General features: G+C 37.9%; 2 protein-coding genes across 15 annotated transcripts in view; one reads left to right on the top strand and one right to left on the bottom strand.

Moving 5' to 3' along the window:
* Window positions 1-27,668, top strand: part of GREB1L (GREB1 like retinoic acid receptor coactivator) — a 269,481-nt gene extending 241,813 nt beyond the window's left edge. For 3 of the 7 annotated variants that reach the window (XM_077900218.1, XM_077900223.1, XM_077900219.1), the window contains 8 exons: window positions 216-377; window positions 527-734; window positions 5,406-5,571; window positions 6,500-6,727; window positions 7,636-7,777; window positions 8,534-8,734; window positions 11,141-11,279; window positions 12,584-14,779. In XM_077900218.1, coding sequence (XP_077756344.1) covers window positions 216-377; window positions 527-734; window positions 5,406-5,571; window positions 6,500-6,727; window positions 7,636-7,777; window positions 8,534-8,734; window positions 11,141-11,279; window positions 12,584-12,747 — 1,410 coding nt within the window. In that variant the 3' untranslated portion in view covers window positions 12,748-14,779. Of the gene's footprint in view, window positions 1-215; window positions 378-526; window positions 735-5,405; window positions 5,572-6,499; window positions 6,728-7,635; window positions 7,778-8,533; window positions 8,735-11,140; window positions 11,280-12,583; window positions 14,780-18,134; window positions 19,274-26,153 lie in introns of those variants that run through there. The other 4 variants (XM_077900221.1, XM_077900220.1, XM_077900222.1 and 1 more) reach the window with 4 other exon arrangements.
* ESCO1 (establishment of sister chromatid cohesion N-acetyltransferase 1) overlaps window positions 14,436-27,670 on the bottom strand; it is a 73,156-nt gene continuing 59,921 nt past the window's right edge. For 4 of the 8 annotated variants that reach the window (XM_077900230.1, XM_077900225.1, XM_077900227.1 and 1 more), the window contains 3 exons: window positions 25,851-25,994; window positions 23,556-23,743; window positions 18,769-19,964 (listed from right to left, as the gene is read on the bottom strand). In XM_077900230.1, coding sequence (XP_077756356.1) covers window positions 19,817-19,964; window positions 23,556-23,743; window positions 25,851-25,994 — 480 coding nt within the window. In that variant the 3' untranslated portion in view covers window positions 18,769-19,816. Of the gene's footprint in view, window positions 14,699-18,241; window positions 18,310-18,768; window positions 19,965-23,555; window positions 23,744-25,850; window positions 25,995-27,670 lie in introns of those variants that run through there. The other 4 variants (XM_077900226.1, XR_013381250.1, XM_077900228.1 and 1 more) reach the window with 4 other exon arrangements.

The following is a 27,670-nucleotide window of genomic DNA, read 5'->3' on the forward strand; positions in this document are numbered from 1 at the left end:
AGAGAAGCTATGTAGGGGCAAGATGCTTGGCTCTCAGGTCAGTGGTGGCTACTAAAGGATGAAGTGTTTGCCTTTCCAACTCTTTTGACGTTATAGGCACAGCCTGGTCTGGTGGCATGTGCATGTTCAGGTTAGTTTGCTTACCTCAAAAACAACCTTAACAGGTGGTCTAGAAGTTCACTTACATCCCCTTCCTTTCTTCTTTACAAATACAGATGTCTGACTCCACCCTTCATGCATTCACATTCTCTTCCTCTATGCTGGGAGAGGAGGTGCAGCTCTATTTCATCATTCCCAAATCCAAAGAGAGTCATTTTGTCTTCAGCAAGCAGGGCAAACACCTGGAGAGCATGCGGCTGCCGCTGGTTTCAGACAAGGTGGGTGACAGTGTCTGGGTGCTAATGCTGCTTTCAGACTGATGGGCCCAAGGTACTAGATCAGGTTCTCTAAACTTCTCAAATCTAAGGGTTTTAATTTCCCTTTTTGGTCTCTGGTTCTTTTCTTTTCTTTTCTTTTTCCCTTTCAGCAGAATTTGAATGCAGTCAAGAGCCCTATTTTCACTCCTTCCAGTGGTCGCCATGAGCATGGACTCCTAAACCTTTTTCACGCCATGGAGGGCATCAGCCACTTGCATCTTCTGGTGGTCAAAGAATATGAGATGCCACTGTACCGCAAGTACTGGCCCAACCACATCATGCTGGTGCTTCCTGGCATGTTCAATAACGCAGGCGTGGGTAAGGGGCCCCTGGGACGCAGGGAGGGGTGGAGAGAGATAGTGAACTCCATTTTCCAGACATGAGACTGTCAAAGGTTCTCCTGCCTCTGAAGTCTTGTCCTCCTGACCAAAGGACTTTTGGTGGTTCTTTAAATTTGAGTTTTCCTTTTCCTTATCTGCAGTTTTTCAGAATTGCTAACTTCTGAGGGCTAGTGACTGAAAAAGTCCTTGGTGTAGAGTGCCCGGGCAGGGTTTCGGGTTCCTCCCAGTGTTCCGGGGCTGCACCCACCACAGCAGGAATGGAACAGTGAGAAGGAAGGGAGCCAGCGGTTCACTGTGCTCGGGAGGGACATGGAGGTGTGCCCAAGGCCTTGCTAATCATTTTAAAGGCACACGTCAAGTTCCAAGGGGGTTGGTTCTGTACAACCAGAAATTGGAAGCATCATTACGGCCTATGGCGGTCTTCTTAAAAGCGCCTGGAAGAAGTCTTTCCTGCCTTTCTCCATGGAGATTAAGAGCAATGGGCCCTTGAGTCAGGAAAGGGGCACATGGTTATCTGAGCACGTGACAGAGCTGTGGGAGGCAGGGAACCTCCAGTTGGATTCAGAGGTGTGTCTGGGCACTTCCTGCATGGTGGCTCTTCCCCATCTGCTCCTGTGGGTGTCTGACCCCGTGCGGTCCCGGAAGGGCTGAAGATAAAAGCTGCTAATTGACACATTAGAGGGCCCAGAACCAGAGCAAATGCAGATGAGACCTAAGTAGTTTCTCTCAATCTACACTCCTCCTCTCCAGGGCCTCCCCTTTCCTCCCCACCCCCTACTCTGTCTATCCCTCTGCTGATATGTCCATCTCTCTCCCTTCCTTCCATTTAAAGTGTCTTCTCTTCTTGTTCTCCCTTCCCTTTCTTTTCATGTCCTTAAACTTTAGCCTTAATAAGGGATAAAAATTCGTTCAAAAACTGGTTTTGAATAGTTTTCCATGTTTATCACTTTATGTCAAGTGAATTAAGGTTTTTACATATTTCTGGTTCTCTGTCCTCTCCAAAACCACATATCCCCAAACTAACTCAAGTATTTTTCCATGTGATTATGATCCTCAAATTACCCCCTTCTGTGCCTTACCGATCCTGAGGTGAATTTCCTCATCACAGATCTGACTAGATTTGCTGCCAGTTTTGTCATTTTGTAATAATTTGAGGAGAAACTAACATATATGAAAATGAAATACATGCAAATTATTTATTTGTAAAAAAACAGAACATCAAATTTACCATCTTAGCCATTTTTAAGTGTACAGTTCAGTAGCATTCAACATATTCACATTGTTTTGCAACTAATCTCCAGAACTCTCTTCATTTCGCAAAACTGAAACTCCACATCATTGAAGATTAACCCCTTCTATCCCCCTTTGGCTGGCAAGGACCGTTCTTTCTGTCTCTCTGAATTTGACTACTTGAGGTACCTTGTGTGAGCTTGATCATACAGTATTTGTCCTTTTGTGCCTGGCTTATTTCACTAAGCAAAATGTTCTTAAGGTTCATCTACGTCATGCATGGTCAGAATTTCCTTCCTAATTTTAAGGCTGAGTAATATTACACATTTTCTTTATCCATTCATCCACTGATGGGACACTTGTGAATAATGCTATGAACACAGATGTACAAGTATCTCCTCAAGAACCCAGATTTCAATTCTTTTGAGTATATACTCAGAAGTGGAATTGCTGAATCATTTGGTAATTCTGTTTTTATTTTTTTGAGGAACTGACATACTGTTTTCCATAACGGCTGTATCATTTTACATTCCTACCAACAACGCAAAATGTTTTTTCACATCCTTAGCAATAAATATTTTCTGATTTTTGTCTGTCTTGAGTTTGGGGAAAATTTTTTGTTTGCTTATTTTTTGATAGTAGCCATCCTAATGCACAGGAGATGCTATCTTCCTGTGATTTGATTTGCATTTCCCTAATGATTAGTGATGTTGAGCATTTTGTCATGTGCTTCTTGGCCATTTGTAGATTTACTTTAGACAGTCTATTCAGTCCTTTCCCTGTTTAGTTTTGTTGTTGTTGACTTATGGAAGTTCTTTATATATTCTCGATCTTATACTTCTAATGATTTGAAAATGTTTTCTCTCATTCTTTGCTCAGAAATTTGAGATTTTGATGCAGTCCAGTTTTTTTCTTGTTGGCTGTACTCTTGGTGTCCTGTCCAACACATCTTTGCTACATACAACAGCAAGTTTTTTGTCTGTTTTCTTCTAAGTTTTATGGTTTTAGCTCTTGCATTTAGATCTTTGATCCATTTTAGTTTTAGGTAGTGTAAGGTAAAGATCCAGCCTCATTCTTTTGCATGTGAATATCCAGGTTTTCTAATACCATCTATTGAAGAAACTGTCAAAAATCATTTGACCATACAGGCCCTTAGGGCTGGGCCAAAACCACAAGGGCATACTGATGGGCTCTGTACTCTTATCCCACTGTATGAGTTTTGATAACTGTCATTTTATGGTAGGTTTTGAAATCAGCCAGCTGTGAGACCTCCCAACTTTGTTCTTTTTCAAGGTTGCTTTGGCTATTAAGGGTCCCTTAAGATTCCACATGAATTTAAGGATGGATTTTTTTTTTTAATTTATGCACACATGCATATCATTAAGATCTTGGGGATTGCATTAAATCTGAAGATCACTTTGAGTAATATTGACATCTCAACAATATTGCATCTTCCAATCTATGAATATGGACGTCTTTCCATTTACTTGTATCATCTTTATCTTCTTTCAGCAATGTTTTGTACTTTTTCACGTACAGGTCTTTCATATATATGATTAAACGTTTATTCCTAAGCATTTTATTCTTTTTGATGCAACTGTAAATGGAATGGTTTTAATTTTTCCTTTTAGATTATTGTTAGTGTATAGAGACACAACTGATTTTTTTAGTTTTGTATCTGCAACTTTGGCAAATTCACTTTTATTATTTCTAACAGTTTGTGTGTGATATTTATGGCTTTCTACATACATATAAGGACATGCTGCCTACAGATAATTTTACTTCTTCCTTTCCAACCTGAGTGCCTTATTTCTTTTTCTTGCATAATCACTCTGGCTAAGTTTTCCAGTACTGTATTAAACAGAAATGGTAATGGTAGGCATCCTTGTCTTGTTCTTAGATGAAAAGCTTTCAGTCTTTTACCATTACAGTGTTAGTTGTGGGCCTCTCATATTTTGAGAATACAAAGTATTATACACATACTCTTGGAAGGTAGATTTCCCTAAATCCCTAATAGTACCCCTGATCTGCTCAAACTGCTCTTCTGGTTCCTCCATAGATTTAATAATTTTATCCTCTTCATTACGTACATTTCATTTTTGGATGGCCCACTCGTAAAATTTGGTTGTGATAATGATTATCTGTTTTTTTTTTAAATCCTAATTCTAGTGTAGTTAACATATGGAATTATATTTATCTTAGGTGTACAATATAGTGATTCAACAATTCCATATATTACTCAGTGCTCATCAAGATAAGTGCATTCTTAATTCCCTTCACCTATTTCACCCAATCTCCACCTCCCTTTCCCTGTAACCATCTGTTTGTTCTCTTTAGTTAAGTCTATTTTTTGGTTTGTCTTTTTTTTCTTCCTTCCTTCATTCATTTTGTTTCTTAAATTCTACCTACAAGTATGGTATTTGTCTTTCTCTGACTGGCTTATTGGACTTAGGCTACTTCCACAATTTGACTATTATAAATAATGCTAAGTGTCCATCAATAGATGAAAAAGATACTATATATATATATACACACACACACCCACACACACACACCAGAATATGGTTCAGTCATAAAAAGAATGAAATCTTGCCATTTGCAACATCATGAATGGATCTGATGATCAACATCTTAATAATCTCTAAAACCTTGTACTTACCACATATTAGGCACTGTCCTGAGCACCATACAACAATCCTGTGAAGTGGACATTATCATGTCTTCTTACAACTGGAGAAGCCAAGGCATAGGGGAGTTTACTTTTTGTCACACAGCTAGAAAGTGGTAGAATCAGGATTTAAATGTAGGCAGCTTGGCTCTGGTCTTTTACCATATCATACTGCCTCTTGCAAAAAAGCCATCCAGGAAAAGGATGCCGGTTTCCAGAATCTTCTTCAAAGAAGACATTGCTGTTAATCTCCTAAAAGTATCTTAAAGCAGGGGGTACGTTAGTATAAGCAGCACGTCCACGTACTGCCACCCTGGCTACTTCCTACAGCAGGACAGGCAAGTGGCTGCTTCGAAGACTGAGAACATGTCTTATCATGACTGCAAAAGGAACTAACCAGTAATAAGTGTTTCCCTGATGTGGTATCCTTTGTCCCATCAGAGAAACTGGATTCTTGCAGTACCCCTCAAAGTGTAGTTCATGAATCATCTGCATCATCAAAGACTGCTCTAGTTTGTGGCCCTTCATCAGACCCATCATGGGTTCCAGGAATCAGCATTTTAAACAGACTGCTTCAGTGGTTCTCATTTTTACTCGTTTGAGAACACTGCTCTGAACAACTGGTTGTCCCTCCCACCCTGCATGGTCACGTGAATAGGCATGCCTGTGTAAAGAATGTGAGCAGCTGTCTGGGGGCTTTGGGTCAAGCCAGAGTGAAGACAGTACAGCTGTGGTTATGCTGCCTTCCAGGTGCTGCCAGGTTTCTCATTAAGGAGCTGTCCTATCACAATCTGGAACTGGAGAGGAACCGCCTGGAAGAACTGGGAGTTAAGCGCCAGTGTGTCTGGCCTTTCATCGTTGTGATGGACGACTCCTGTGTTCTGTGGAACATTCACAGTGTTCAAGATCAGAGCAGGTAGTGGGACTTGCCAACCAGTTCTAGGGGAGTATGACCAATGCTCTAAGGGAGATCTTTTCCGTGGCTACAGTTATGCATGGAAGTAAATGAGAGAGGAATAACTTTCCAGAGCAAAACAATTATCCAGGAGACTACCTTCACTAGCACCCTTTTTAAAATTTAGATATTCAGTGTGCCATTAATTCCTGTACTATTTCTGCATCGTGGCTTAGTCTTGCTATAAAGTCTGTTGTAAGGCACTAGAAACTCCACTGGCTTCTGAATCAGACCTGCTTTTTTTACCCCAGCTCTACTTTGTAACTACCTGGATGAAAAGGGAAATTTATTTCATCTCTGTCTCAGTTCTGTCACCTTTAAGATTAGGGTTGGACCAACATCAGTGGTTCTCCTTTCTGGGGCAGTGAACAGGGTCCGAGGACCAGGGGATGCTAAACCTGAGAAGTCTTATGCAATACATGGCCCCAAAATACTAGTAGCGTCCCTACTGAAACACTTCCAGCTCACCCACTGTGTCTGTTTCCGCTTGTGGATATGAAGCCAGTGATGTTTTCAAATAGGCCTTTATTATGCCATAATCACCACACTGGGAGGTATATCCATGTGTTTTCAACCTCTGGCTCCCTCTTTGGGAACGCCCTGTTCGTTATTCATTTTGAGATGGGCAGGCTTTCTCTGCCTGAATGTGGTGAGCCCCATCTCTGGTGATGCAGTTCCTGCATCCTGAAGGGCAGCTTGCTGAAGTAGCAGTGATAGGCAGCATGAAAACTAGGCTTGACATTCTTTTCTATTCCAGGCTAATATAAAGTAAACCAGCTAAATCCGTCCTTTACAGATACTGAAACTGTATAGTAGCGTTAGCCCTTCATAAAAGACCCTCTCTTCAGTAATACTGACCTCTTATTTAAACTAACTTGATATTTCATAGCCAGCCCATGGAAGCAGGAGTTTCCAGTAAGAATGTGTCCTTGAAGAGTGTCTTGCAGCATATTGAAGCAACACCAAAAATCATCCACTATGCAATCCTGGGCATACAGAAATGGAGCAGCAAGCTGACTTCTCAGAGCCTAAAAGCCCCATTTTCTAGGTGCCATGTGCATGACTTTATTCTCCTTAACATAGACCTGACTCAGAATGTGCAGTATGACTTTAACAGGTAAGTCAGGCCTCCTGGAGGCAAGTAAGCCTGCCATCTACTGATTGCTTCTGCCCTGACCCCTATAATGTGTCTATTCCTCTGATTCTGGTCTTTGAAAAACTCTCTCTTTTTTTATGGAAAAGGAGGGAGAGTGGGTATCACAAGCCCCAAAGTGCCCCTTTATAATTCCTTAAACGGACCCAGACCCTTAAAATAATAGAAATTACAACACAACATACTTAGAAAACATATTTTAGCTATCCCATCATTCAACAAGAACTAAAACCCAGACAAAAACTATTACGTCGACACAAACAGCGTGTGGACCCATAAGCCACTGAAGGTGAACTCTTTCATCCTCAGAATTCAGAAGTTAACCCCTTTCCCTGAATGTTAGTAAATTCCAGAGATCTAGATCCTTTAGGGCGAAGCCAGCAGGTAGGAATGAGCAGGCTAGCCCTGGTCTTGCCTCCTGAATAAATAACATCCCCATCCTAGAAAATCCGAGATGGCCAAGCAAGTAATGTCAGGACCATAAAGTCTGTCTTATTGTCAACCCCTAACCCTGTAGTCATTAGAATATCCTGTAGCTATTTCACGTCTTTTAAATTTGGCAGATGTTTCATCCTGTTTGCAGCCAGGATTTTAACACTGGGAGCACCTCTGCATTCGGGTCCCACAAGTATATAGACTATGCAGTCCTGTTTCAGTTCAGGAACACCTAAGGCCCCTTGGAATATCTGCAGCCAAAGCCATCTCACTTTCTCCTTCTTTTAATGACTGTAATGCCCAACTCAGGGGATTCACAGGCCAGTGTTAAGAGGGCCAGCTCTGGGAGAAGGAAAGGTTGATTCTATGTGAGTCTGTCTCCTAACAGCTGTTGTGTGTATGGTAGTCAGAGACCTATCCTTGTGATTATGATTTAGGTATTTCTGTGAAGATGTTGACTTTAACCTGAGAACAAATAGTAGTGGGCTGCTCATCTGCCGCTTTAATAACTTCAGTCTCATGAAGAAACATGTTCAGGTTGGAGGGCAAAGGGACTTTATCATTAAACCAAAGATCATGGTAAGTTTGCAAGCTTGATTCTACTGTTGAGAGGAAGACAATTTCTTACTAATACCCGTTATCTGTTATTAGGCATTAAGCACTTATCACTTGACTGGAAAGGGAAGTAACACAAGGGAGTCAGTTCTTAATGCCAAGTTTGCAGTCTCATTCCCCTGAGGATTCATCCAGAGCAAAACTTAAGATTTGAAAAGTCAACAGATCTACCTTTCTTTAGAGGCTTACCAATTCCATCATATCTTAACATTTTCACATCCTGTAATACATGAGAAATTAAGATGCTTGTCTGGTCCTTTGCTAGATTTTTTTTTTCTTTTTAAAGAAAGTAATACTAATCAATACCTGTTAAGAGATTTACTGGTATCTAATCATTTATAACATGTGAATTCCCAGTGGAGCTTAGAAACCTCGCTTTGCTTTTGTTTTTTGGATCTGGTGGGATGGGATGTAAGACGTCTGTATTCAGCAGCACTGTGAAAGGTTTCCTGACAGTCCTCACAACGTTGCTAAATGCAGTAACTTTCAAAGAGGCCTACATTTCATTTTCTCCTGCCCTTGTCATGTGTTAGGTTAGACCCCACCTATTCCCAAGGTGAAAAACCTGAGAACCTAAGAATGACAGACTGACATTTGAGTCTTGCCCCTGTCACTGTGCTGCTATTATTTGGGAACAGTTAGTATGCAGTGAGGTTTTTCCTTGCCCATTTCACCCAGTGACAGCCATGATTCCCATGATAATCTCGGCTTTGATTTCAGGTGTCTGAGAGTTTAGCACCCATCTTGCCCCTTCAGTATGTCTGTGCTCCCGACAGTGAACACACACTGCTGGCAGCCCCTGCACAGTTTCTCCTGGAGAAATTCCTTCAGCACGCATCCTACAAACTCTTCCCCAAAGCCATCCATAACTTCAAGAGTCCTGTGTTGGCCATTGACTGCTACCTTAACATTGGACCAGAGGTAAAGGGAAGAGGGCTAGTACTGGGCTTTTTTCTTACCCACTTCCAATCATTTCTTTCCCATTTTAGCTCCCATTTGAAAGCTTAAATGGAGACAAAAAAAGGGCCTGTGACATACTGCAAAGGCTCACACAAGATGTGATGGCAACTGTCCCTCCCCACACCTATTTCAACTCTCCAGTTAGCCAATAAATACACAAAGCTTAGCTGAGAATTCAGTTCCACCTAGAAGCCTACCTCCTATGACCTTGGACAGTAGTAGTTGCTTGCTGTCCCAAAATGTATCAGGCCATATTATAGTCACGTGATGTTTCTTCACAAGACACAGTTCTTGAGGCACACAGTGTCCTAGCCACTGTTTTAAGCAAAAGAGGAGCTCAGTGATTCCTGAACAATTTAGGGGATCACAGGAGACTTTTATGGCTGTCACGTCACCACTTCCCATTCCTCGCTTTTCCATTGTTTTCTATTTTTCATTCTTTCTCTTGTCTGTCTCAAAATTCTCCATCAGTTGTTTTTTAAGATTTTACTTATTTATTCATGAGAGACACACAGAGAGAAAAGCAGAGACATAGAGGGAGAAGCAGGCCCCATGCAGGAAGCCCAATGTGGGACTCAATCCCAGGATCACGCCCTGAGCCAAAGGCAGACACTCAACTGCTGAGCCACCCAGGCGTCGCTCAGGTGTTTTTTTGTTTTTAATTGCTACTTATACCTTTAAGCTCCTGACTACTGGTGGCCTTTGGAACTTTAAGGGCTTCTGGCACTAAGCTTTCCCCTATAATTATTAGAATTGTTTTAAAAATATTTCATTCTATTCCTTAACGCATAATATCCTCTTTATAAAGAATTTTTTCCTCCTAGGCTTTTTTTCCTTCTTGTGTTTTGACATACACAGTCTTGGCAGACTGAAATCCAACAGTATTCAATACTGGCAACTGATTTTTTTCTTTTTTTTTTAAGATTTTTTTTCTTTATTTGACAAAAAGCAGAGCAAGTGAGCGAGAACATGAGTGGGGGCGGGGAAGGGCAGAGGGAGAAGCAGGCTCCCCACTGAGCAAGGAGCCAGTGAAGGGCTCAATAGCACCCCAGGATCATGACATGAGCTAAAAGCAGAGATTAACTGATTAACCTACTGAGTCACCCTAGGACCTCCTGGAAACTGATTTTTAATTCAAACAGTATAAACACTTTACACTCTCCTTCTTAGGAAATTTCAGTAATCTACACTGTGGGTTGGACCATGAAATGTAGAATTTTAGAGGTAGAAGGAACCTTAAAAACCATCAAGTATAATGGTGCTTTTTATGGTATCTCTGTAAGGTATGTGTCTAACTCAGGCTTCCAAACTCCTCTACCCCAGGGTCCAGAGCTCTAGATAGAGGTAGTAATAGTAGTAGTAGTAAGACTGTGTTGTCTAATAGCAGCTAACTAACACTCACTGAATACCTACTAAGCAGTTTACAGTATTTATCCACAAGACAGGCCTATGAAACAGGTACTACTGTTATTTCTTCAGACAGGGAAATGGAGATATGATAAAATGAAGGAAGCTGCTCAATGTCATCTACTAGCTAGTAAGCAGAGGAACCAGTTATTTGGACCCAAGTGGCCAGGTCCACACATTAAGCCATTTCACTGTTCTCAAGGTCTCCCAACTATCTTCTCTCCCTGTGAGAGAGATTGGTTGGGCACCATTGGTTAAGTGGCTTCCTTTGGCTCAAGTCACGATCTAAAGGTTCTGGGATTAAGCCCTGTGTCAAGCTCTCTGCTCAGGAGGAAATCTGCTTCTCCCTCTCCCCCTGCTCACACTCTCTTGTGTGTATGCAAATAAGATATTTTAAAAAATAATAATTAAAAATAAATAAAAATCATGCACTGCTGGGGGCACTCAGATGGCTCAGTCAGTTAGGTGTCCAACTCTTGATCTCAGCTCAGGTCTTGATCTCAAGGTTCTGATTTCAAGCCTGGCATTAGGCTCTACCTACTTAAAATCATATACTGCTTGAAGCTTCTGTCTGAAAATTTAAGTGTATCTAAATGAAAAGCTGATTATTGATAAGAATTAAAAAATCTTATTCTAAACATTTAATCTTGTCTGCCTTTGTGGAAGGCAGTTTTTCATTTTATAAAGATGTTGAGGTGGAGAGGCCTGTTTTGTTTCTTACTACTAATTCTCTCTTAACTGTCCTTTATTAAGAGAAACAAGATTTAAGTAGGTTAAAATTTGGCACACTAAGAGGTGCAGAGTTTAAATAACCAACCTATTAAGGTTTCAATAAAAAATTTATGTCCTTTACCTTACCCTGAAACAGCTAAAGAGGAAGGTACTGGCTCACTCAGCTGAAGTACTGATGTTTTGCTTGCTTTTTGACATACCCATGCTATGTCTGCTTGATAATTCCAGGTGGCCATATGCTACGTCAGCTCCAGACCCCACTCCAGCAATGTCAGCTGTGAAGGGGTGTTTTTCAGTGGACTTCTCTTGTACCTCTGTGACTCTTTTGTAGGTGCTGATCTTCTGAAGAAATTTAATTTTCTAAAAGGTAAATCAAACTTAGTGTCTTTTGCTTGTGAATGCCATTGTTTCCTGAGACAAAATAGGGCGGTCAAACATATAAAAAAGCACTTTAACAATGGTTTCTGCCAGTAAATTGAATACCTTGCTTTTAAACCAGGGCCAGGATTTCCTTAATTGGGGCAGGGGCAGAATCAAGTTGTTGTTTTACCAAGACAAAATGCAGATAAATAGTCAGAAATGTGACCACATTAAATTTGTTCTTCCCACTATTAATGTAAGAAAGGAATGATGCAATGTAAGGAGAAATAATTCTTCTCAAATAACTAATTTCAATAAAAACAGGTTAATGAATTGTGATTCTGGTCTAGAAGGTAAAGTCGCTTCAGCAGGTATGCACTAAGAACAAACTGCAAAGTAAGCATCACAAATAATCATGACAAGATGACCTCTGAGGCCAGTGAAGAAAGTAAGATTCAGAATATCATGGACAGGCCACTATGGAAAACAGTATAAAATTTCCTCAAAAACTAAAGATAGGATTAATCATATGATCTAGTACTGGGATTTACCCAAAGAAAACAAAACAATTAATTCAAAAGATATATGCACCATAACATTCACTGCAGCATTATTTTCGATAGCAACCGAAGTGTCCCTCCATACATGCATAAGGAAGATGTATCTATTATACAATGGACTAACTCAGCCATAAAAAAGAGATCTTGCCATTTGCAGTAGCATGAATGGGCCTAGAGGGCATATAATCCTAAGTAAAGTAAGTCAGAGAAAGACAAATACCATAGGATTTCTCTTATACGTAGAATTTAAGAATAGATGCTACTGTGTATTTATATGTGCATAAAATCCACCTGGAACAGTGTGTTGTGGGGGGGGGGGGCGGGGGGTTGCCTCCCAGGGGACATTGGCAGTAGCAGGAGACATTTTAGGTTGCCACACTGGAGGGTGTTGCTGGCATATAGTGAGGAGAAGCCAGGGATGCTGCTAAACCATCTTATAAGAACAGAATAGCCCCCCAGAACAGAATTATCCAGTGCTGCTAAGGCGCAGAACCCCTTCACTGGAAACACAGAACATTGGTACCATAGGAGAAGGGGAGGTTTTTCACTTTACTCTCTTAAACTTTTGAATTTATAATACTACTTACTCAAGATAATAAAATTATAACGAATAATTGTGATAGGTTACTTTTACCTCTATGTTGGTTCTCAGATGTGTTAGCTTAAAGGACATGATCAGAAAAAGATGGTAGGTTCTTTATTATAATTTCAGTTCCTGAGTTTAAGATGCATTTTTGCCTTTCTTCTGAAGGTGCTACCCTGTGTGTCATCTGCCAAGACAGAAGCTCCTTACGCCAAACAATTGTCCGCTTAGAGCTAGAGGATGAGTGGCAGTTCCGCCTCCGGGACGAGTTTCAAACCGCTAACAGCAGCGATGACAAGCCCCTCTACTTTCTTACTGGCCGCCATGTATGAGCTTTTGAAAAGACCAAAAATAGCAAAGGGATGCCTAGGTAGGGTGGGGCAGAAACAATTATTTGGGATTTTTTTTTCCTTTAAAGTACAATCACTGTGGAGCAAAGTGCAACATATTTGTTCTCCAAAGAAATCCGCCCCCTCCAACCCCAATCTGACCCAGGTCTTTCGGGGTATCACTCTCCTTTAGTTCCACTGTCAGGACCTTATATTCAGGTTAACTCCACCCTAGGCAGTTATGCAATTACTTAAGACATGGTCTGCCACAGGAGCCTGAGGAGGATACACTTTGGAGAACGAACATGGAGTTTGCATTGTTTTTTCTACTACACTATGTTAGGGGGAAAACGGACTCTTGGCATTAGCTAGCCTGAATGTGTTACATGAGACTCACACCGCTGGTGTGGAATTAATTGAAGATTAACGTTTGAGGCCTGAACCCTCAGTTTCTCTTCAGATCTGTACTTTGGTACAGTATTACTCAGGGGTCTGAAATGATAGAATGTAGAAGATATTTGTATTTAAAAAAAAGTAGCTTTGTCTTTCTCTGTGCAGTGTTAGTTTAAGATTTATAATCTTATATGTATTGAAACTTTTGGCAAAATTTCCACAGGAGTTAAAAGTTTACTATTTAAACCGAACAAACAAATCAGTAAATGCAGAGCAGGCACTGTATGCATTTATGCAGTTTCTCCTTGCCGAAATTCCTTTGCTTTTTTCATTCTTTAAAAATGTCTCCAGCCTCTAAGCACACTATGTCTGTGAGAACATGGAACGGTTTAATCTTGTACAAGGGTAACCTAATTCAGTAATTGACCAATTAAGAAGCTTTTAGCAGTCATCCCAATACCCACCCTGTTTGGTTGGCATTAAGCAGTTGGCACCAGCAAAGCTAAATGTCAGGCTATGGTTCTGTGTGGAGTGGAACTAGTTTGATTCTTTTCAGGGCCTCAAGCGAAGCTTCCTTTAAAAGATACACTGAATTAGTATTAGCTACCTTTACATAGACAACACCACAAAAATTGCTGAAATGGGAAAGAGAGCCAGAGAGGGAGAGAACTGTTTTAATCCTATCCGTGATTCTTTTGTGAGGAGTAAGAAAGATTCCATTAAAGGTCTCTGACTCACTAAAATCAGCAGGGGGTGTTTGTTCAGTATCAACAGTGTAAGTTTCTATAGATTTCTCACCATATATTGTAATCAAAACCAGACTTTTAGAAAATGTTCTAGAACAAACTAAATCAATTGGAAGTTTGCTTAAATTATTATTCCAGTTCTCATCATTAAACAATCTCTTCACATTTTTCTCATTAGCCCATACGTACCACTTAAAATGGCCATTTTTACTTGAATCAATCTCTTATTTTGGCCTGAAACTACTGAGAGGGGGCTGACTAAGCCTGCATTTACTTAGAACAAAAATGTTAACTGACCAGCTTTATTAGCTTGTGATAACAAGGAGTTTACAGTAGTGAAAAGATGGAATGTACTAATTTGAAAATGGTTTGCAGATCTCTTGGTTTTAATATAGCTACTTATGATGCTTTAAATATATTTTGAAATGAACAATTCCTTTAAACCCCATTTTTAATTGTCCTTCAAAGAGGATCTGCCTTATGTATTCTTTAAAATACTCCTTAATTTTAGTACAGCAGAATTTTTGGTAAAGAGGTACGTTTTGAAGCAGGTTGATTTAAGATATGAATGTATTTCAATTGTTTCTGTTTTGTTGAAAGGGCCTAATGCAGATATCAAGAAACCCACTGTTTGTGCAATATTCCAATAATATTTACTATATAGAGCAAATAAGATACTTGAAATAATTCCAAACAGTTGTACTTGGGGGCAGATGGCCTCTCAGGGTTTCTTCTGGCTTTATGGCTTCAAAGTCTAAAGCGCGTTTTTTAAAGTAGTAACTTTAGAGGCAGGTACTCCATGTTAGGGCTGTACTCTAAAAAAAAAAAAAAAAATCAAATTAACTGTGATCTCTTAAATACTATTTAACCCTGTGAAAGAGAAATGCCAGAAGAAAGCCAAAAGACCATCATCCCAATGATGGAGAATTCAAACTGACCTGCCTATTCTTTTCAATGCCTGTACTACTAAGGTTTGGATCTTTTAAAATCACCTTATCAGTATAATTCTTTAGAGAATGTTAGGTCCTTCTCCTTTAAGGATAAAATTGCACAAGCATAGGACACCATGATTTGTTAATACATACCTTGGTGTGTTCAGCTTCAAGCCTTGCCATCCTGTAGAACATTGTGGTATGAATGTGTTTGCTAGGCCTGCATAATAATTGATCTATAGACCTGTTGAACCTTGCCATGTAGGACAGTTCACACAGGTTAATACTGAATGTAAACTAAAATTAGAATGAGAATTGTTGTATTCAATTATTTTGGCTGTAATTTATGCAATTGCTTTTTGTGATTTTTAGAAAAGGAGGTACCTGTGTTCCTTTATTACTGTAAAATTTTCTTAACCAAAATTTGGTGAATTTCACTAGTTGGTCTACCTCACATTTTGTTTATGATTCTAAATTGTCTTAAGTTGTGTCTACAGTATGTTGTCCTTTCATTTAATTTGGTGAATGTATTAAAATTCTCTCCCACCCCCTTAAAAAATTTTCCTTCACATTAATTTTCTGGTATGTTCAAAACCGGAATGAGCTCCCTACTACTGGCAATGTCCAAAAAAGACAGGAAGTCCACATATCACTGAGTCATCCAACCTAAGATTTGACAATTCTGGAGTAACAAAGAAAATGTTAAATAAATACTTGTTGAATGAAAATCTGTAGCTTTTACAAAGATATACATACATATAAAGTATCCACACCCCATGCCCATTTGCAGAATTCCACATTAATTATGGATGACAGATCTAAAAATGATTTTAGAGGTATCAGAAATACTCCTAGTATAACCCCAACCTTTTATAGATGGCAACTATACTCATTTCAGTGTCCTCAGAAGCAGAACTCTGGGTTGCTAGAACTGTGCAGTTTGACAGAAGGTGTTCATCACCATCTTATTTCCAAACTACCTGCTTTTAAGAATATGTTATTCCAGAAAAATGCCTTTCAGTTCTATTATGTGAAGAGTGCTAGCCTAGTAGATCTGGATAAAGAACCATGAAAACACTCTTCTAGGCCAAGGACCACTGGCCTTTTACCTCAGGAAGGGCGATAAACATTTGTTAAGTGTGGTGACAGATTTCAGGAGCAAGCAGAAACTGCCAACGTTCCAGTACATATTCCAAAGCAGCTACTCCACTGGAAAGACCAAAAGCTGTGAAACTTTGACTGTTCTACCTCTGTATTCAACCACCTAAAGCTGGAACAACATCCAGGCCACAAATATTCCTCAGGTCTCTCTTTAGTCATGGAGACTGACCCGTAAACTTTCTCTAGGAGAACACTGCTCCAACACTAACAGCCTGGTTTCACTGAAAGAAACCATCACAAAAGGTGATTTCAGGAAGGGCCTCTGTGGCCAAGGTTTAAAGCCATTCACACAATAAATTACTTCTGCTCTTCACTATCAAGTACTGAGCTAAGCATCCACACTTCAGTGACTATGACGACAGAGTAAGTTCTAAGAAAGAGAAGGCAACAATAAGTTGTTTTCTGACCACTTCTTTGTTCTGTAAGTAGTCCAGTGTATTTTATTTTTACAAGAATGGTCTGGTGGAAGGAGGGGTTATTGTGAGACAGTATCTTCCCTTTATGTGCCAAAATGACCAAGAGCCATGAGAATGAGGTAGAAAACATATGTATGTCTGCAGTCACTCTCCAGAAACCAACTCAGCAATCTTAACTCCTGGTAAAATATGTTTAGGCAGGACTACAGCTGGGCAGCCATGCAACATAAGCAAGAACAATTAAAATGTCCCTGCATGTCTATTGTACTTGTCCTTAACAACAGTCATGCTTCACTCACTGGTAAAATGATTTTTTTAAGAATTCTTGCAATATATAAGAAAACCATTTGCATATCCATGTAGAAAAGGGCATAGCCCATAAAACCTTGTAGTTCCTGCCTATACTTGTAGTTCCTATAAGGTCTATATACTAGACATTTTTTAAAAGCTTTCTCTATGCAAACATGAGTGCAAGGGGGAAAGGAACAGAGGATCTCAAGCAGACTCCCCATAGAATGCGGAGTCCAATCGGAGCCCAATCTCACAACCATGAGACAATGACCTGAGCCAAAATCAAGTCAGATGTTCAACCCACTGAGCCACCCAGGCACCCCAAATAACTATTTAAGGGCAGCTGACAAATTCATAGGCATATTTATAAAATCACAATTACAGAATCACTTCTTTTGAAGTCTGACTGTGGCCATTAGTGTAGACAGTGTCCAATCTCCCTCTACCACTCTGTAAAGACCATTCTTTGGTCTTCAATTATAATGTGATAGTGCTGACCATTCTTGCTTTTTAAAACTCTTCCTTGGTTTCTACCACTCTCTTCTGATCTTCTTACCTCTTTCCAGATACTCTTCTTCGAGACTCTTAAGTGATGGTTTTCTTCACAACTCTCTCCTACCCTCTCATTTTACAAACACCAGGGTGAGGACATCTCTTCTAAACCTTTGGATAACTAGGCTAATAAATCTCCTTAGTTCAAACTTCTCTGTAACTCTAGACCAATATATAGAATTATATACCAAACAAGTATCTCCACTTGGGAGATTCTGCAACCATCTCAAAATCTTTCCCAAAAGTGAGCTCATCTTTTCTGGTCCAATCCTCCCAACATAATTCTCCAGTATTCCCTTCTCAGTCAATCCACTATCCAGTTACCCAAATTACCCATGATCCTTCTCCAGTCAGTTATCAACTCTTACAGTTCTTCATTGTATCTTCTCCAAGTTTATGTCTCTTCATCAACAAATCACAGCTTTAGTTCTGTGTTTCAACATTTTTCACACAAACCGCTACAGTAGTCTCCAAATCCCTCACTTGAGTTGTCATAATAAAATAATGCAGCACTATACAGAAGGTCTGACACATAGCAATCACTCAAAAGTTAGATGTTACTAATACTATTCTTAGGGATCCCTGGGTGGCGCAGCAGTTTGGCGCCTGCCTTTGGCCCAGGGCGCGATCCTGGAGACCCGGGATCAAATCCCACGTCGGGCTCCCGGTGCATGGAGCCTGCTTCTCCCTCTGCCTATGTCTCTGCCTCTCTCTGTGTGTGTGTTTGTGTGTGACTATCATAAATAAATTAAAAAAAAAAAAAATCTAATACTATTCTTAGAGAAATGCCTAGACTGCAAAGTTATTTGAGGGGCTAGGTCTTCAATATAAACATGAAAATAATGATTTTCTTATAACTGTAACATTTAAATCAACCAATGTATATTCTTTATTCCCAGGTACCCCAAAAACCACCAAGTTTGGCTCCCCAAAGAAGCATACTATGGCTTCTACTGAAATTGGATCTGTATTATGAGATTAAATTATTAGAGCATCAATACTATACCTGAAAATTTCATCCTCTTTTTTAAAAAGTTACACACTCTGTTAGGCAAATGACGACATCAGGAATGACTGGAATAGTTTCAAGTCCAAAGAGAAAGAGAGTGTCAAAAGTCAGACTATCATGATGAGTAAGACGGAAATATTTATACCTCTACAAACAGAGTACAGAGTTTTATACCACTTTATGAGTTTAAAAAGCATACACCTATAGGGAGATAAAATATACGCCCACTAATTTAAAGCCCTAAAATTTAGCTGGTTTTTAATGATTATTTCAGTTCATAAAAATAATCTATGTTAAACCATAGTAGTGCTTCATCCTTGGGCTATGGCTTGTTCTTCCTCTGAAAGACCAGAAAAATTCTCATGTTAGAATTTTGCCTTTTAAAGACCAAGTTCAGAGTTGTTATGGACATACTGATCCTTTGGCAAATGTGAAACTTGTAAGAAGCCAGTGTTTTAATTCTATTTTAAGGTATCAAACTTAACTCCCTGAAAAAGCACAAATGACAACACACTATCATCACATTTATCACTTAGAAAAAGCTATCAAGTATTTTATTTTACTCTACATTATATACAGGTCATAAAAGGCCACAGCAGTTTTTCAACATATAAACCCTTTAAAAGTAGAGGGCACTATGAAGGATAGACAAGTATCAAAATGAAGTCCAGTAATGCGGGCATATACTCAGTGTAGTATTTCTGAGGAATAACAAAGCAGATACCGAGTCATCCATAGTTAGTTTACAACTATTCCACAGGTTTTTATAAACCTCTTTGGGATTTGTTAATAGCCTTAAGTGTGCCCAGGTGCCATTTATTTTAAGAAATAAAATCAGAATGAAAGAATAACAAACTTTAGAGGGCACTTTCTAATTCTAGTCACTTCATAGCTCTCCCAGAAGGAAAGCCTCAATTCTTTAACCACCTTCCATTTCTTCATGCCTCAAGAACAGGAAAAAAGGAAATGGAAGAAAAAGCTCAATATTCCATATTCTTCCTGCTTATTGGGAACTTTCCTTTTTTGCACGGATTCCTTCAAAACATATTTCAGGCCCTTTAAGAATTAACTTTGAATTCCTAAACATGCAATATTGCACCCCCCTTGAATAAGAACTCAAAAACATTGGTTTCCGCCCTGTAAAAATACAATCTTTAAAACTATAACTGGTATCAGCAGATCAATATAAAAAAATACAGTACACCAAGCTACACTGGTATATTTCCATATTAAGAACTTCAAAATATACTTATCACTGAGACCATAGTCCTTGCATTAGTTTTCAGTCCACTATGAACAATTATCTGCTGCATGTAAACATGTCTAAATAACTATAGATAAAATACATCAATCATAAATTTCTGTAAAAGATAATAAAATATCTTCTTTAAAAAACAAAACAATAATAAGCTATTACTGCATTGTTTCCAATTTTATGAAAATGGAACAACCTTATGGTTGTTACCAGTCCTGAGTTCATTGTAATAAAAATGGCCCTAGTTCCTGGTTAAAGTCAGCAACCAATCCATTCTCTTCAGTAGATGTCTTCTAGTACTGCGGCAAGAATTTGTTTTAGGTGCTATTTTGTCCATTAATAAAATTATATACCAGAAACTGACCAGTGCCACAGTACTGTGTTGCAAATAGTTTTCCATCAGGAGTGGGATCTGAGAAAGCAATTTCTTCTTTACTCAAATATGAGCCATATATAAAGTTACTCCTATTAAAAAAAAAAAAGGAGGGGTGTGGAAGGGTAAAAAGAAAAAAATTAATATTTTTATCATTAAAGTTGAAAAAAACCCATCAAATAAAATTTGACCAGTAAGACTTTTTAGGTAATGTTGTATGTTCTAAAAATTGTTGAAAATAGTTGTTCATCGAGATTATTAATAATTTGAGGTAAAAATTTTTTTTATGAAAACAACAATGGTTTTAAAAACATTTACCCAACATCTTTTCATGATAAAAATACTCAACAATTCTGAGAAGAAGGAACTTCCTCAACCTACTAAAGAGCATCAGGGAATATCAAATTTAATTATGAAAGACTGAAAACTGTTTCCCAAAGATCAGGAACAAGGTAAGGCTATCTGCTTGTACCTCTTCTATTCAACAGTATATTTACTGCAGGCACTAGCCAGGGCACTTAGACAAAGAAAAGAAATTAATAGGTAGGCTGGGAAGAAAGAAGTAAAACTACCTCTTTTTGGAGACCTTTTTGATGAGCTTATATGTACAAAAATCCTGAGGAATGCACAAAAAAACTATTGGATCTAATTAAAAATGAGTTCAGCAAGGTTGCATGAAACAAAAGAGCAATATTTTAAAAATTAACTGAATTTCTATATACTTGAACTTAACTCAAAAATTTAAAAACAATTCCATTTACAATAACATTAGAAGAATAACACTCAGGATTAAGTTTAACAAAAGAAGTGCAAGACCTGGAAACAAATAAATTTAGAAAGACAACCCAAGTTTATGAATCAGAAGATCTAAAGCTGGCTTTGTAGAAATTAACAAGCTGGTCCTAAAACTCATATGAAAGTGGAAGGGTCACTAAACAGTCAAAAGAATCTTGAAAAAGAACAAAACTGAAGAACTCACACTTCCTTATTTTGCAACATACTACAAAGCTACAGAACTGAAAACAGTGTGCTATGGCATAGAATAGACTGATGGAACAGAACTGAAGAGTCCAGATATAAACCCTCACAATCAAAGATTTTTCAAATGGGTGCTGAGACCATTCACTGGAAAAGAACAGTCTCTTTAATAAATGGCACTGGGACGACTGGATAGCCACATGAAAAAAAGAATGTTGTTGGAATCCTTATCTCACATCATACACAAAAATTAACTTAAAATAGATCAAAGACCTAAATGTAAGAATTAAAATTATGAACTCCTGGAATAAAATACAAGTATAAATCTCTGTAGCCTTACATTAGGAAATGGCTTCTTAGGACACCAAAAACACAAGTGACAAAAAAATAAGATATGTAATTTGGAGTTCAAAATCAAAGACCTTTCTGCTTCAAAGGACACCAAGAAGATGAAAAGACAGCTAAGAAAAGGTAGAAAATATCTGTAGATCATATATTTGATAAGGAACTTGTCTTCAGAATATATAAAGAATTATTACAATTCAGTAAGAAAAAGATAAACTAATTTAGCAATGGACACAGGATTTGAATAGGCATTTCTCTAAAGAACATTTATAAATGGCCAATAAGCACATGAAAAAATGCCCAACATCATTAGCCATTAGGAAATTATAAATCAAAACCAAAATGAAATGCTTCATACTCACTAAGATGGCTAAAATTAAGAAGATGGACAATAACAAGTGTTGGTAGAGAAATTAGAACTCTCACACATTGCTGGCAGGATTGTAAAATAGTATAGCTGCTTTAATAAGCAGTTTGGCAGCTCCTCAAAATAACCATAGTAACATACAGTTACTACATGGCCCAACAATTCTATTTCTAGTATATACCAAAAGAAATAAAAACATGCAAATATTCCTCTACTTACCAAGAGAAATAAAAATACACAAAAATTTGTACATGAATGTTTACAGATTATTTATAATAGCCAAAAAGTGTAACCAACCCACCACCCAATGTTCATCAACTGATGAATGAATAAATGAAATGTGGTACAACCACATGGTGGGATTTTATCTGAAGTATACAAATACATGCTACAATATGGATGATCCCTGAAAGTGTGCTAAGTAAAAGAAACCAGTTACAAAAGATCATATATTATAGGAATCCATTTATATGAAATGTTCAGCATAGGAAAATCCTTTCAGACAGAAAGTAGATTAGTGATTGCCAGAAGGTGGGGGAGAGGGAAATGGGGAGTGACTGCTAATGGGTATGGATTTTGAGGACACAATGATGGAAATGTTCTGGAATTAGATAGTGGTGATGATTGCACAGCCTTCTGAATATACTAAAACCCAATGAACTGTATAATTTAAAAAGATGAATTTTATGCTATATAATTACATCTCTTAATAAAGCTGCTATTTAAAAAATAATTTTTTAATTTAGCCAGTACAGACTATTAGAATTTTCACCCTGTAATCTTAACAAGGTGAGTTGGGTACATAGAACAACAATAAGTGAAAAAAGTAGAAACTCTATATATAGAGTTTTAACAGGAAGCTTATGGGGACATCTCTATCATATTAAACAAATACAATGACTATACTGTCTAATGTTTTTATAAACTAGAACCATCTTACAGTTGTTGTAGGACCTAAATTTACAAGATTTTAAGGAGGAGCAATACTGTCATATTTAGCATTATTATTTAAACAGCTGCATTTTCCAGGTTTAGTTTTGAAAGCGCTAAAACAGATCTGCCTTTTGTCATGAAAAGGGCAGGTAGATCTAAGCCCTCCTGGATCACTACTCACAAAAGAGGGAGAGACCAGAAACACATTAATGTTCTAAAATTCCTAGAGCCTTAGGATCTCACTTACAATGACGGATTACTCTGAAAGCTAAGATCTACAGATAATAGCAGACAGGAATTCTAGAATAAACAAAAACAAGAGACTGACATAAAAACCTCATCTGCGGGCACCTGCGTGGCTCAGTGGTTGAGTGTCTGCCTTTGGCTCGGGTGGAGATCCCAGGGTCCTGGGATTGAGTCCCGTATCAGGCTCCCTACAGGGAGCCTGCTTCTCTCTCAGCCTATGTCTCTGCCTCTCTCTGTGTGTCTCTCATGAATAAACAAATAAAATCTTAAAAAAAAACCTTCATCTGCATGATTAATTTGAACCGCCATTAATCATTTAGAAAGGTGCTTTAAAGAACAAAAACCATGCAATTTATCTGAGTCTTTTCCTCTATACCTTTAATTTAAAATCAGGCAATAAAAGCAAAAAGAAAAACTAGTAGGAGACTTAGATCATTTATAAATAATATTCTTAATTTAAAACAAGTTTTCCTAAAAGCAACTTTAAATTCCAAAAAAACTTCTCATATTTATTTGGTTATCTTTAAAATTCTCCACTACTGAACAGCTCAAAATAAGTGGGTTATTTTGGCCTAATAGCATAGTTACAAGTAAGTAAAAATGTTTTAATAGTATTTAACTAGTAGTGGTTTCTCACCCTTCAGATTAACTTCACATAAAAAAAACAGACCCAATACACTGACAATACAATCCTATGCAAATTTTAAATTAAGATAAAGGTTACATATTTAAGATTAAAGGCCAATCTTTATACTAAAAATCTGCTTAAATCTAAAACTAGAGAAAACAACTTGAGGAATTACTTTCAAGTTACCTTAGGCATTCAATCATGCGAGAAGCAATTTTCTTCCGACGCATCATGCTGAATACCCATATCCGACTGATCCCACAGATTGCAGGCTCTGGCAATGTTGAGCAGCACCAGGCTTTTTGCCTTTCAAATCTGACCTTTTCTTCTTCCGACCTGATAACTGGAAGTTTCTCTTCTATAACTCTGTAGCCCTAAGGTATCAAGATTAGAGGGAAAAATTAATTTAAAGTGAAAATATTAATTAGCAATTGTCTAATACTGACCTTAGTGAGTTGGTTGCTACATTTGTCTGGCTTCAGAAACTATGAGGGCCACTTACGCTTTCAGTCTTCAGAAAGGAGACCTGAATCTACATTGTTTTTTGTTTTAAAGATTTTATTTATTCACCAGAGACACAGAGAGAGAAAGAGGCAGAGACACAGGCAGAGGGAGAAGCAGGCCCCATGCAGGGAGCCCAATGTGGGACTCAATCCCAGGACTCCAGGATCAGGCCCTGGGCTGAAGGCGGCGCTAAACAGCTGAGCCACCTGGGCTGCCCTGAATCTATATTCTGTTTTGATTCATTTACTAGTTATGTGACCAGGAAAGCAGTTAACAAATTAAGCTTTGGGTTCCTTATCTATAAACTAGAGGTATCTACCACCTGCTTCAGAAAACTGTAGAAAAATTAAATAAGGTAATACATATAAAATACCTTGCCCATCATGGCTGGCCCATAATGGCAACTGAAGGTTATTTTTTCTCTACCTCCCACATTCTAAGGACCAGCAAAAGTACAAATCAAGAACGCAGTAGCGTTCATAATTCAACTCAGCAGCGGTCATAACAACTGTTTCTCTGATTGCTGCCATAGTTGTACGGTTCACAGCTGTGCGGGAAGTAGGACTAGAGATGGCAGGAGAATCAAGAATTTAAAAAGCTTTCCCCCATTCCCATCTCTTTAAAAAAACTGAAGTACTTTAAAAAACAGTATCTCCTCTACCAGTCTAGTGGAACAACGGCCAGCCTTCTGATGGAATATGGTACAAATCTTAAAGCATTTAGAAAATATAGTGAAGAATTAACAAACACACACTGCATAGCTATCTTCTGAACACTACAAAAAACTTGGTAGAATAGAAAGTTTAAAAACCACAAGGGAGGGATCCCTGGGTGGCGCAGCGGTTTGGCGCCTGCCTTTGGCCCAGGGTGCAATCCTGGAGACCCGGGATCGAATCCCACATCAGGCTCCCGGTGCATGGAACTTGCTTCTCCCTCTGCCTATGTCTCTGCCTCTCTCTCTCTCTCTGTGTGACTATCATAAATAAATTAAAAAAAAAAAAAAAACACAAGGGAATATACACTATGTAAAATTAATTTCAATATGGCAAAAGCTATACAATTTAACACTGGGTTTTTAAAAATTAACATAGAAATTAACTCCTACAGCCCTGTTTTGACTTTATTTTATAAGAAAATTTTATGATAAAACATGTTTCCAGGCAACTATTAATATACAAAAAGATACCAACTGAACAAAAGTCAAATCCAATGTGCATTGAATTCATGATTAAGAACTCAGCTGAAAAGACAAAATTCAAATTAGGTATGCCTCAAATAGCATGATTAGAGAGTCCAGAATCTTCTGTTCTCATAAGTTGGTCTGTTACTACATAACCTACCCAATGTGAATATACCCCGCTTATTGTGATTTTTTTTTTCTTTTTTTTGGTACAATTTGTCTCCTAAATACAAGTCAACTTCTCACATCTCAAGCAAAGAAGTGGTAATCTATTCTGGGGGTGGGCAACTTTTGATAAAGAACCAGATAATATTTTAGGCTTTGCAGCCCACTTGGTTTCTGCTGCAACTACTCAACTCAGTCTTTCTGGTGTGTATCAGTCGTAGACAATATGTAAGCAAATGGGCACTGCTATATTACAATAAAATTTTATTTATGAAAACAGGTTGGAGTTTGCTCTCAGGCAATAGTTTGCCAACCTTTGCTTTATTCCAGTGCTGAAGGAATGGAAACAAACTTTACATTAGTATCCAAAATGGAAACTTCCTAAACAAAATTTAACAGTACTTTTGATTTATAGAATTTTTATTTTATATACTGACTTGAGAAACTAATTCCCATGCAAGGTACAATTCTGCTTAGTAAAAATTTACACATGGCAATTCTAACATTCACATGCTTCCTTACATAAAATGCTTTCCTTTACATAAAATTAACCAGGACTGTGTTACTCAAGATTATACAGTAAACTCTTTAGATACCAAAGTACACATGAACACTCTTTAAAAGTCACTTACCCACTGGATATGTTCCGCAATTAAGCAGCCAACTACTTTTTTGTCATTAGAAATAAAGAGAAGTGTTTTAGTTCTGGAATAGCACATTAGTGGGGCTTGTTGGAAACCTAAATCATTATCAACCATCTCTCTAATTTCGTCAACCTGCAAATAAAGAACAGTATTTTTTGTAACAACGAAAGCACTGTATACATGTTAAAATATTACTACTGCAGTTCAGTAAATTGAGTATATTATTCCAAGCAGGATATCACCTAAAAAATTCTTTGGAATGATTATTCTAACCTATAACTGTTTTTCAAGGTCTGTGGAACAATGTACAAAATGGAAAAGGAACTGGACAGTAATGCCAAGCCCAGCAGTCTAAATAACAAGAACAGTGAGAGCTCCTACAATAAACAATAAGAACATTAAGGGATTAGAAGCATCATGGGTTTGAGAATTAGAGAGAACTTCATTGGAATCTTAGCCAGGCAAGCCATTTTTCTTTCCAAGTCTTAATTAGTACTCTCATCAGTAAAATGGAAGTGGACACAGAAGAAAGAAACACATGTGTATTCCTTATTAACCACTCGCAAGATAGTATCAAAGAACTTTATTATCTTACTTAAATCCAACATCTCTTGGGTCTATGGCCCCTCACTTTATATATTCAAGAAAGAAAATTCAAAGGTAACTTTCCCATGTTAGGTATTAGACATCTAGAAAACCAAGGAGCAGAAATTTGAATAATGCTAATATGGCATCAAACTATGCTTCTTCTAGTTTACCTCCTACAACTGTGGTCAAGGTCAAATATGGTAAGCTCAAGCTTCTGGGGGCACAAAGTCAAATGTTTTGTAGGTACTCAAACATTAGTTCCTTTCCCAGTTAAAAAAATAAAATGCAAAGATTCAGTCCAACAAACATTCATTTATGTTACTAAAATGAAATAACCCTTTGGAGGGTTAATAAGCATTCATACCTCTGACCTGCAGAATACCATGTAATACATCCCCTACTCAGGGATGAAAACTCAAGCCCTCCTAATCCTAGAACCGTATCTTATAACACAACTCATGATTCAGTTCCTAAAGGCAAATGACTCACAATTCCTTACATTTCAATTTTTAACCTACTATTATGGATTCCTAACTAGTAACGTACTACACTAAGATTTTGCCCTGAGAAACTAAAATGAGGAAGTTAGCATTTACTGATGATTCTTAGTAAAGAAGAGTCTGAATGCCACATATGGTGGTATAGCAAAGTTCCCACTGTTCATTTCCAATAGTAATAGTTGGAATTCAAAAATTACGTAATTTAATTTTCATTTATTCAATCAGTAATCCAATATTAATTAACAAATATTTGTTTCTGTGACAAGGATCAATGTTTCAAATACAAGGCAGGTGGCATGGTTACATGTCATTCTAAATGTTATTATCTATATTATTAGGGAGTAGTTGTATGGGGGGCTTATTTGGTTATCTGGAATGTCCAGTCATACATAATACAGAGTATGTGAATTCAAAAACAAGATAAAGCAGAATGTTAGTCGTATTTTCAAATAATAGGGTCACCCTTTCAAGTGAAGTTTTCCTAAATTTAAAGAGGTCCAATTGTTAACCTAAAAAAAAGAACAATACATAAATCATTTTCCTTGTGTTTTCTAGACATTTTGGACATTTTAGTGAAATTAAGTTTCTCAAAAGATAACTGGACCCACCGCTTTATATTTCTGAAAAAGCACAAGAAGGTTGAAAAAAACACTGAGTAGATTATTTGAAAATATAATTAATATTAAATCATTTCAAAATAAGTTTATCCTATGGTTTCCT

This window comes from Canis aureus, chromosome 6, assembly GCF_053574225.1.
Source record: "Canis aureus isolate CA01 chromosome 6, VMU_Caureus_v.1.0, whole genome shotgun sequence".
NCBI lineage: Eukaryota > Metazoa > Chordata > Mammalia > Carnivora > Canidae > Canis > Canis aureus.